Raw genomic sequence first — 12,074 nt, 5'->3', positions numbered from 1 at the left:
AATTTTAACATTTTTTTTTCTTAACTCCCAACACTCATAAAAACAAAAAGTAACCCCAATGCCTTAGTTCCCCCATTCCTTTTATTTCCCCCCTTTATTGGCAGTTGTTATTCATCCATTTCTTGGGCCAATTCTGTTAGCGTCAACAACATGCCTTGATCCTGGTGACTGATATTCTAGGCAGCTTGGAATGCTAGATGCCGACTACACACACCTTTTACCGGTCTCTTGGGATGTATAGAAAAAAACAAGAATGCCAGCCTTTTAACCCACAAATCTTACAGGGGTTGGGGAAACCTGGAAGTCTTGATTGTGTCTGTGCTTTCTGTTTCAATAGGCTTCCTGAGGCTTCTGTGCACTAAACTTGAGGAGAATCCCCCAAAGTGTCCTGCTTTTTAATAAGAATTTCATGTCATGCAAGTTAGCTGCTTCCTGGCCCAAGAGAGTCTTGCTTTGTTGTCTTCTGCTGAGAAGGAGCAACATGTCTTTTGTTGTGTACTTGTTATGTTGATCTCCCATGCCACGTCATGCCCTCTGAAACTATACCTTCACATTTTAATAGCTATGTGAAGCTTTTCCTGGGGGAGCCAGCTATTTCCAGGAAAGGCATCAGTTGCCTTGTGCACACTGTGTTATGAGTATGCTTCCCATGATTAAGTGTGAGAGCCACAATGTCAAATCCTGCCTCAAGGAGTTGCTGACTGGATTCTTCTTTATTTTAGTTCTCAGCGAAAGGACGCCGGAAATCCTGCAAACTATTCTAATACCTAGGTTTGAATTGCCCCTGAGCACTCTAGGTAAAAATTACTCAACATTGCAGCTTGTTATTGCCTTGGAAGTTTTATTCATGCTTTAAAGAAATCCTTAGGCATATTCATTCAAATTTATCTCCTCATAAGAAAGAAGGGACACATGGTTTCTAGAATAATAAGATCCCCAACATCAAGCCTTTAACCGTTATATTTTACAATTTAGGATCCTACAGAATCTATATGACAAATAATTTGGTGTTTTTTCTTTTTGGTGGTCACATTCTGATATTCTATTTGATTCTTTTTATTCGATGGACTTTTTTTTAGTTCAGATGTGTTTGCTGCTTGATTTGAGTTAAAATGAAATATATGATTTGAGTTAAGATGAAATATATGTAAGAGCACACATACGCAGGACTAAAGAAATTAAGACAGTAGTTAGGGTGAAAAGAAGAACACAAATTCCTCCAATTTAGTAGCTTGATTATAAAAAATAGAAGTAGAAGCACTACTATAGTATCCAGCATCAAAACCACAAGAGTAAGACATACTACTAACAATACCTTAGTTGACATGAGTAATTTGCTTTTTTGTGTTTGTTTTTCTGTTTTTGCAAGCTTGAGATTTTAAAATCTCTTTTCTCTTACTTGTACCTCGGGTTATAACATTTGTTATGTGTTTCATTGCAGCTCCGAAAAGGCTTCCAGAATTTCCTCAGGCAAACACACCCTTCCCCTTTGAGAAGCCTGAGGGCACTCTGGGTAATAGCAGCACTTTAAAGCTGGCATTAAGACAGGGGTAGTGATGGCTTAATTAACTCAGCCAAACAAGGGGTTGATTTAAAAACAAACAGAAAAAAAAGTCTGTTTGTCTCATTACATTTTCTACAAATACAGTAACAATCATCAGTATGTTAATTTTATACTGGTTTGGGGTTTATCCTGAAAAAATGCTGAAAGTGTGACACTGAACTCTGGTCTCTCTCTCTTTTTTTAAAGATTTATTTCAGTGAAAGAGAGAGTGCCTGTGTGATTTGCACACGCACAGGGTGGGGAGGGTGGAGGGGCGAGGAAGAGGGAGAGGGAAACTCAAACAGGAGGCACTGAGTGGGGAAGCTTGAGGAAGAGCGGGATCTCAGGACCCTGAGATCAGGCCGGAGCCAAAACCAGGAGTTGGGTGCTTAACCGACTGCGCCACCCAGGCACCCCCCAAATCTGGTCTCTTTCTGATCACTAATCAAATGATCTCTGGATAGATGCATATTGATTTCTTGATATAAAATAAATTTGGATTGGATTAGCACTTGTCTTTATTGCAAGCTTCTGGTAGCCACTTAACCACACCAACAACCTATTTCTGTCCCTTTCTCTTCTCCAAACAAAACAAGACAAAACAAAAACAAAGAAACCTCAGTGAATTCCATTTCTTTTTGCTGTAGCTTCAAGTAGAAAGCCATGGATTGTGCCTACAAGTAAAACATCAGAAGATTCCAAACTTCTCTCACCTCGAACTGGTAATTTTATTCTTTGTTAAATAATAGATTGGACCAACAATATTGAATAACTGCTCTTGTATTTATTTTTATAGATTCCCTAGTTGATTATCAAAATACTTGTAGTAAATGGTAAAGCTATAATCCATTCTTGATACTTAGAACAATGTCATGTTTTTCTCGATGCAAACACATAATAGTTTTATCTTTGTTTTAAAAATCTGTATTTTGGTGTCTGGATAGATAATTGGAAGTGTGGCTAGAAGATGAACTGTGAATTGACTCATGGATATTCTAGAGACATCTTTTATGACATTGAGAACAGTATCAAAAATAGCATATCATGGGTCTGAATTAGTATTATCAGCATAATGTTTCACATTATTGTGAGCTGATTACAGCTCACAAAGCAAAGTAAACTAGATGAAATCTTAGTTCATTTCATCTCTCAGCTTTTGGGTTATTAACATTAAAGGCATAGGGTCAGTTAACCCTAACCCTAACCCTTGAGATTTTTCCCTTCCTAGGTTTTTTGGTGTCTATAATTATTCAAGAGTGAACTGACCAAAATCTCCTCAAGGAAACTATTTATGAAGTGTTGATGCCTAGCACATGAACTATATATAAAACCTGAATCAAACCAAGCTTTGGGTAGTGAGGAGATATGTTGGGAAGTGAGGATTGTAAGGCTCCAAAGAGACAAAGATTGAGGAGATTAAAGATCTTAATAAAGGAAAGGTTCCTTTTGCCTTCGATTCCAGAAAAGGAATATTCTGGTCTTGCTCTGACAGAGTATGAATAGTGGCTAATGCTGCAGGAAGCACTTGCACTATCCAGTTACCTCTCTATGGCCAGAGCAACCTTGGGCTGCCAGAGAGCTTGCAACTATTGACTGCCAACCCCCTTTTGGATGAAGTGTTGAGGCTTGTCATGAGCTGTAGCAGTTCAGTAGGTAATGATTTCAGGCATGAGCATTGGCTCTAGAAACTTCCTGGCCTTCCCTCACAACATTTAAATTTTATCCTTCTGCTACTTAGTATGATCCTTAGACCAGAAACATTGGCATCCCTAGGACCTTGTTAAAAAGGCAGAATCTTGGGGTCTACTCCAAATCTTTTGAATCAGGATCTGCTCTTTTAACAAGATTTCCAGGTAATTGGTATGATCAGTAAAGTTTGAGAAGCACTACCTTATCACTAGTCAATACTATTTCACACAGTGTAGGCAAGAATCATCAAATGTGGTCAATTATAGTGTGAGAGTCTTCCGGTCAGTATAAGATTAGTTTCTCAAAGTAGGTGATTAGGTAGCTCTTGTTTCTACTAATGCACACAATGCCTCTATCTCTTATATAAAGGTTCTGTGACATCTTCTTTCATGTTAAATTTCAAATTAAAACTTATTTTAATTTGAATTAAATTGAAATTTAATATTGTGATTGGATATATTGATGTATTCATACCATCCTTCCATTCATTGCAGCCTTTCCTGTTTCTTGTGATTGATTTTGTGTGAATTTATACATGTACTAAGTTTCTATTTCCTATTTCGTTTCAGTGTATATAATTACTTTACTTTCTGTTTACTCACCATAGTTTCCTAATGTGATTATTTTTGAAATTAAGAAGAGAAGTAGAGATAGTATTGGAAGGCTGGTCCATAAAACCATTGGTCCCATTCTTAGTTGTATCCTTTGAAGAAATGATATATTGTAGCTGGTATGAAATGAACTTTTAGCTTTCTCTGTTGGGATACAGTGCACCTATTCTTACTGTATCAATTCCCACTGGCCAAAGACCTCTAGAATCACACATGTTTTTGAACAAAGTTAGGTGTTTTACTCATTGCAACAATAGGGAATGCAGAACATGAGAAATAGTGGGATCTCTTGGTAAGAGGGTGCTAGAAAGGACTTATTGTATAGGATGTGGAAGGAATGACTCTGGAATGGCTGCTGCCAAAAAGTGGGAGTAATTCTATAACTGAATATCTTAATCCTTAACTAGAAGTGAAGAACAGAGTGTAGCAAAGTTGTGCTTGGTAAATTCATATTAACCAGAATGTGGGGACAGAAATTTTTGTGTTCATGCATTTGTGTTCAACACAATCACAGAGTGGTATGGATTTCATCTTGATCCGTCTTGGTCGCCACGTGGTCTTGTGTGAAGTTGGTATCCATACCAACTGTTGATGCTCAGCAGAACACCGCAGCCTAGCTGTGGGTGCCAGGTCAGCTCCTGGATGCCAGGAACTGCTTTTCTCTTTATCAGCCATTAAGTGTGATTTATCAACACCTCTTATAAAACTCCTTTTGCTTCAGCACTTGCTTGATTTGTGTTTTCCACATTTAGTTCATATTTTGTATCAAATCATCAGAATGCATGCTCTCAAAAAGATGTCAATGTTACTTTTGGATATAAAAAGCTGTATGGAAATTCTAACTTGCACGCTGATTATTGAAATCCCTAGATCATTTCAATAGTTGATGAAAGAAAGAGTAGGACAGGGTATTTGGCATTTGGAGTATCCCAGAAAATCTGAGAAGTGTAGTCATCAAACATACTCTTCCCCATGTTCAGCTTATTTGCCCTAATCTTTCATTAGTGCTGCATTTTGTGATCTTATTATTTGGAATTCTATTTTGTATTAAGCCCTCTCTAGAGTATGTTTAAGTAGTATTGATTGATTTTTTTTTAATTCCCTTGGCAAATCCAATTTATCTTAAAGTTTAGAAAGGAGATGATTTAAAAAACTGCTTTATAATTATACACCACAATATATATTTCTTTAAAGATTTTTTAAAAGATTTTGTTTATTTGAGAGAGAGAGAGAGATTGTGCATGAATGGGGGGAGGAACAGAAGAAGAGGAATAAGCAGATTCTGTGATGAGTAAGGATCCCTCAATCCTGAGATCATGACCTGAACCAAAAAGAAGAGTTAGACACTTAACCAAATGAGCCACCCAGGTGTCCCTGGAATATATACTTCTTAAAATAAGTTCTATGTTAAAAGGAAGTTGGCTACATTTTAGAAATACTGAAGTGCTTGTTACAATGGTTCAGAAAAGTACATTTTTCTGATGATGCAATAGAATAGTCTTAAGTTCTATTGGTAAGTGACCAGTTGACTTTGATTTCTGTGTTACTCTAGAGTGAGTTCTAGAGGAGCTCTCAGTAGCTTCCACTCATCACAAAGAATTATGCATTTGCTTGCATGTGCATGTACTTGTTGGGTTTATCTCTTCACTGGAATAATATAGTCTTGTATTTGGACAAATTAGTATTTGTTTTCTATTAAGAGATTCAAAGGGTTGTATGTATACCATCACATTGATCCTCCCAAAGTCCATGGAAGGAAAGGGAGCTATCATTTTCTTTTAAGGAGGTTAAGTGAGAGGCTTGTCCCTGAATGGGTAGAGGAGCAAAACAAGATCCTCATTCATTTCTTTCCCAAGCTTCTCTTTAACAAAGCATTCCAAGTTAAGAGTGAAACAATGTCATACAGTTTGCTTTGAAATTTTTTGTTGAACAGCTTCCCAACAGAGTTAATTAAATGTTATTAGGTCCAGGTGCCTTCTAGAATTTTAAGAAACATTAAGTTGTCTGTGGGAAAGGTTGGCCAGTTTCTGAAGTTCAATCTTATTGCAAATGTGATCACCACAGAGTGAGACAAAGCTGGATTAATAACTGACTCAACTGTCTAGCGGTTATGTGACTATAGACAAGTGATTTAACCTCTTAGAGCCTCAGTTTCCATATATACATTTTTCATTGGATTGTTATGTCTTAGAACTAATGTTTAAAAAGAAATAGTGTGTAAATCACTAAATCGAATTCACAGATTCACACTACATGAGAGATGCCCTATAATCTTTTCCTTAATACAATGGACTCTTGGAACGAATGCATCCTCTTCCCACCACACTGTCCATGCCAACCTTCCTGAATTGCTGCAGACATCCAATAGTAATAATAATACAATAATAACAAAGTACCAAAAAGAAATGAATGAAGGAAGAAGAAGGAAGAAAGAAAATAAAAAGACTCTAAGCTCACATATAATGATTCTTGAGTCTTCATTTCACTTGTTTGAATGTTTTTTTATGAGGAATGGAAAGGATATGTGCATTGTTATATAAAGAGACCCTGCTTCTCATGGAATGGTCCGATGTCCTATTCCCATGGCAAGAAAGTATCACATAGCCACACTGTTGTGTTAGAGTCACAGCCTGAATCATTCTATAAACTCTGAGACTCTTTCTAGACTCAGGGAGTAAAATGATGCATGTCCAACTAGTTGTGTTTTTCCATGGGCATCAGAGATGGGAGAAGCAGCATAAATGCTGTGTCTATATCATCCCACAGCTGGGGCACATGCATGATTTCTAACTACCTTTATATCATTGGAGGGGGAGGGTGGAAATCAGCTTTTCGTTTCTGGCTTCATAATGTCATCAGTGTTAAGCCTCTTTAACTTCCTTGATCATCCCCTTAAAAAGACTTAGTCCCAGGAGAGATTTAAAGCCCAATTCAAACTAAGAAAATGGTTTCTTTTTATAACCCAAGATGAGTTGACATGTTTACTTTCATCCTCAGGAAATTCTCCTGCCTGTTCTTTCCCCAGCATATCCAGACTAAATGATTTTTCCCTCTAAATGTACTTTGAATGAGTGCTAAGATGACTCCTTCTTCTGACATAATTTCTTCCCCTTGAACAACAAACAGTTCTCTTTAGAGGCTCGCCCTTGACAAGAGAGTCCAAACTGGAAACAGTCAGCCTCAGTCTCTTCATTTGAATCCACTTTGGGAATCCACTAATTATTTTCTGTACTTTGTAGAACTTCAGTAAATTACAATATGCACTTCAGCTCTCAAAATCATTTAAAGACCTGAAAGCTGAATGACCAGCACCCCCTAGGAGTGGTATAATGGTTGGAATGTTGTGGCCACAGGTGGTTTGCTCAGAGTGGTTGAAAAGAGATGGAACTCTCTGCATTTGGACCCTACTGCCTCTCTGTGAGGTGATGATGAGCACGGGATCTGGCCCACCCAGCTAGATGAAGCCCTAGAGAGGGAGGAAAGTAGGGATGAGTGGTGGTGTTGATGCTCTGAGAGTCAGAAAATAGGATTCAAGGGCAGCAGATGGTTTACAGATTTACTTTGAGATTTACAGCATCAGTGTTTGGTTTTGCTTCAGGAACATTTTCTTGTAGGCACTGTTTTCACAAATTTCAAGGCCAACCAGAGAGGTATTTTATTTTTCCACGAACTGAGGAAAGCATTATTTATTTATTTCAATGGTCCTGAGAACTCTGTGTGTGGTGTTCCTAAATGCTTTTCTCGTCTGGCTGTTTATTGATAGTACTATAGTATTTCCCATTGCTCCTTCATATATGTTCTTAGATTCTATTTCCATGGCAGGGGATGGCCACATAAGCATATGGCAGGTAATTAATTGTGTAGTAGAGGAAGAGATCTGTGAGTGCATGATGTGTATCATAAGATAATTAAAGGGGCCTATTCATTTATTTTCATTTGTCCCCACCAAGAACATAAACTACCCAACTGTCAAACCCACTGTTATTTGTTCACTATAATGGCCATCTTGCAGGTCAACTCTATTAATTCTGTTAATTAATAGAATGATTATTTCTTTTAATTTTATTGAATCTCTACCATATACAAGACTCTTGGGCAAAATAAACCTTGGGGTGCCTAATGAGCATGACTGAGGTAATCCCTGTCCTAATGAGATCTTTCATCTAAGAATTTGTTTAAAAAGGAAAGTCTTCACATAGTTACCAATATTCATGGAATTTGAATAAAATACATTGATAAATTATTGGTAATTGGAAATGCCTTATCTGTGTGCCATCATGTTTCCAGAGCAATACCAGAGCATTTTTATGATAGAATTTGCATCTAATCGGTTTTTAAAAACTAAAGCAACCAACAACACGTAATCTAGCAGTGTGGTTTTAGAAAGTTGTGAGCAAATAAGAGAATGGTACTATGCCTTATTTTATACCACTGCTTTTTTGGAAAAATACAAAAGTAAAATTTGGTTATTAGCCATTACTTTTTCTTTTTAAAGAAAGTTAGTAATTGCTTTTTTTCGGGGCGCCTGGGTGGTTCAGTGGGTTAAAGCCTCTGCCTGCAGCTCAGGTCATGATCCCAGAATCCTGGGATTGAGCCCCACATCCGGCTCTCTGCTCAGTGGGGAGCCTGCTTTCCCCCCACCCCCGCCTGCCTCTCTGCCTACTTGTGATCTCTGTCTGTTAAATAAATAAATAAAATCTTTAAAATATAATAATAATTTCTCTTTCTAACCTTTGAATTGAACTACCTATTTTACTTGCATTAGATTGGTTGGTTCTGCAACTTTTGGTCCAATTTCTGTTCTGTGAATGCAAGATGAGAGAATCTGCTTAATGTCACATAGGAGCATTTCATCCCCTGAAGTAAACATTGGTGATAGAAGGTGTTTGCCTAATGCATCATAGCATGTAGAGTGTCCAACAAATAGAAAGGTTTACTTTGAACTCTTATCTATCTATCACTTTCATAGCTAGAGTAGCATTGTAAAAAGCCAGGGATGTCTAACCCTTTCATACATTTTATTCTGGTACAGAAATACATGTATAGTAATTTTGGAAGGCAGTTATGCCCATCACTATACCACCAACGCAGACCATATACGAATTTTGTAACAAAATCAAGAACTGTTGATTTTTAGGGAACTCCATTTCTGACACTGTTCTTTCCTCAAACATCTATACTCCAAAATCATAAGAACATGTTCATCCCATGAGCCAAGCGAGATGATAGTATGTCTCTCAAAGCTGCCCAAAGAGCATAAAACTACTAGCAAGTGGTGTCTGTGAATAGTTAGCTCTCTTGTTCTTTACTTACTCAACTCTCAGGAACTCCAGAAATGGAAATAGCAGGGACCAAGCCTCCTGGCAGATGTGTTATTTTCGTCTTAAGTATATTTGAAAAAATGTTTGGAAGTTAGAGGTCCCTGACATTTGGGAAGTTCCCAACATGAGCCACAATGGCCATTGGATGCTGGAAAGAGGGTTTCTTTCTCTACTATACACCTTCTAGGAATAACATGAGGGAAGATGGCTGCCTGGCTTGGAACCTCCAGAATGAAAGTAGAAAGAGGGCAAATAAATACCTCTTGGGACAAAAAGTACAGAATCAAAGAAAGCTGGTTCAGTGTTACCAGATAATAGGGGAAAATGTGGACTTCATGTAATAGACAGTTGCCTTTTTCGAAAGCAAGCAGCAATATAAATAAAAGTCAAACTATTTAGTCATAATTTCTGGTATGAGAAGTTGAAATACAAGTTGGTAAAGTTTTCCAAACTTGTTTAGAATCAGATAGAGCTGACTTTGCTAGATCCATGACTTGAAATTGGGTGAAAGCAAGCCTCAGATCAACAACTGCCAGCACTTTTTATCCTTTAAAAGGTCAGTCATTCTTGGGGTGCCTGGGTGACTCAGCCAGTTAAGCAGCTGCCTTTGGCTCAGGTCACGATTCTGGAGTGCTGGGGAGCCTGCTTCTTCGTCTCCCTCTGTACAGCCCCCCACTCATGCCCTCTTTCTGTCAAATAAATAAATCTTCAAAAAAAAAAAAAAGTCATTTGTTCTTATCTGACCCTTTAAAATTGTAGCTAAACACAAGAAAACCTTGCATCACAATGTAATAGAACTTTTCTTAGAACGTTTGCATGACTCATAATGTTCTTTCCATTTTTTGAAGATTTTGCAAAGGAGTAGATTCCCCTTCACAAAATGAAATCTGTTTCCTGCTTCTTTCGTGTGTGGTGCAGTATGGATGGCCTCTCTGTCTTAGAGTGTGTCCCACAGTGTGATATTATCATTCTTAAACCTTCTACTAGCATTGGTTCAAAATCACTACAATGTCACTGAACTACAAGTTAACTACTGAGTAAATTTTCCTGTGAGTTTCCATATCGCCGTTCTGAATGGGGAAGGAAAGTAACATCTACCTCATAACAATTAATGCTTTGTATACACCTCTCATTCTCTTAGTGACAGCTCTTTGTGCAGAAAAGAGAGCATTTTTATTTTGATGCTGTTCTTGCTTACAGATTCTGTGCTTACATGGACATGAAGTGTATCCCTTTGTTAGAATCAACTGTTATTTTTAAGGTCACCCTGCTCGCTTTATTTTACGTAGTGTGTGAACTTGATCCTGAAATGCACCTTGTCTGTAGAAGGACTACAAGAAATATAGAAAGAAAGCTGCTTCTAGGTAAAGAGGCAAGAGGTGTGGTGCACGAGGAAAAGGCCGGGTCTTAACTCGGCTCTTTCTGGCCCTGTTAATGGGATGGAAAATATGCTGAGCTTGACAGTCCCAGTGTGGGACCACCTGCAAATGTCTTCACCACTGTGAATGTCAACTTTGTTGTCTAGGAAATGGAGAAACACCCCATTAATTAGAAAGTGAGGATGATGCCTACCTCATCTGTTTCTCAGGGATGTTGAGAGGGTTAAATAAGCCTATCGGTGAGAAACTTTCTATGCAAATTGAAAAGTGTGGTCCCAACATAAGATTCCATGATGGTAACTTTCACTAGGTAGAAAGATCAAGCAGTAGACTCAGTGCAAAAAGCTTTAATGTGACCGCTTTTTCCTTCTTTGGAAATCTCTCCTCAAATTGCTTCTGGCTCATATATGTTTATACTCCTTGAAGCTCTTTGATTTAGAGCTGGTACCACTTCATTATAAATACATAGCACGATGCACACATCACCCTTGAGACCACTGTCCAGGTTCACTGGGGAAAAGCCTTTAGTTCGGGGCAGGGGTGGGGGCCGGTGAGGAAGACTGGAGGCAAGTCTCAGTGATTATGCATTAGTGACAAGACAAGTAGCCCAGAGCTAAAACTCACTCGCGTCTACATGAGACTCCCTTGTAACCAGCATTAAATTATGTCATGAAATCTTTTAAAATTCATCAAAATGAACATCTTCTCTTTTGTTTTACCTTTTCTTTTTAAAAGCCACTTATGATGTTTTCTCAAGCCCTGCGACATCAGATGAGCCTGAAATGTCAGAACCCCACACAGGTATATCCAGCTTCTCAGGACTTTCTTTGGATGCCAGACCATTCTGACAGCACTATACCTAGTTCCCGCTTTAATTTTGCAGAGGGAGGAAGCACACTCTTCGGAGCTCTGCAGGGGAATGTGGCAGTCTCGGTCCGGGCGATGTATCCCACCCATGTCTCTGTTGAGCCATTATCTCTTTATCACCATCAGTAATAAGCTCTGCCCCGTGTGGGAGATGCAGATAGATTTGGTTGCTACTGAGCCAAAGTCATGAAATGGCCCTATTGCTCTATTATCAATATCATTCCAAAAAAGTTTCAGATTCTTAGAGAGTTTTCTGTAGAGCAGTGATTCTCAAATGCGGAAGACTTCTCTAGGCATTTGGCAACAGCCAAAGATATTGTTCATCGTCACAACTGGGGAAGGTGGTACTGACACCTAGTGGAGGGAGACCAGGGATACTGCCAAACTCCTGCAAATATACAGGACAGCCTCCCTACACAACCCCCCACCCCCAACAAGGAATTATCCAGTCCTAAAGAGCTATGGTGCTGAGGTGAGAAATCCTGTTCTAGAGCCATCATGTCATTCATTTGTCTGTGGAAGTCCAGTTGGGTCTAATCTTTGACATTCCTTTACTGATCCTTCTACAAATGAATTTAACTCAATCTAACAGTTTCTTCTAGCAAGTGTTCATTAAGCATCTACTAAACTAGGTACTGTGAGAGATTCGGAGTAAATAGGACTG

At 38.4% G+C, this 12,074-nt stretch overlaps 1 protein-coding gene across 33 annotated transcripts in view; it reads left to right on the top strand.

The window, feature by feature from the left end:
- Window positions 1-12,074, top strand: part of ABI3BP (ABI family member 3 binding protein) — a 258,099-nt gene that overhangs the window by 124,737 nt on the left and 121,288 nt on the right. For 28 of the 33 annotated variants that reach the window (XM_082695506.1, XM_082695521.1, XM_082695524.1 and 25 more), the window contains exons 12-15: window positions 723-797; window positions 1,442-1,513; window positions 2,191-2,265; window positions 11,279-11,344. In XM_082695506.1, the coding sequence (XP_082551632.1) occupies window positions 723-797; window positions 1,442-1,513; window positions 2,191-2,265; window positions 11,279-11,344 (288 nt within the window). The remainder of the gene's footprint in view (window positions 1-722; window positions 798-1,441; window positions 1,514-2,190; window positions 2,266-11,278; window positions 11,345-12,074) is intronic. The other 5 variants (XM_082695526.1, XM_082695525.1, XM_082695527.1 and 2 more) reach the window with 2 other exon arrangements.

Source organism: Mustela nivalis (assembly GCF_964662115.1).
Source record: "Mustela nivalis genome assembly, chromosome: 1".
In the NCBI taxonomy this organism is placed as follows: domain Eukaryota; kingdom Metazoa; phylum Chordata; class Mammalia; order Carnivora; family Mustelidae; genus Mustela; species Mustela nivalis.
Note: the sequence above shows the minus strand (reverse complement) of the source record. Positions and strands in the feature narration are given on the sequence as shown.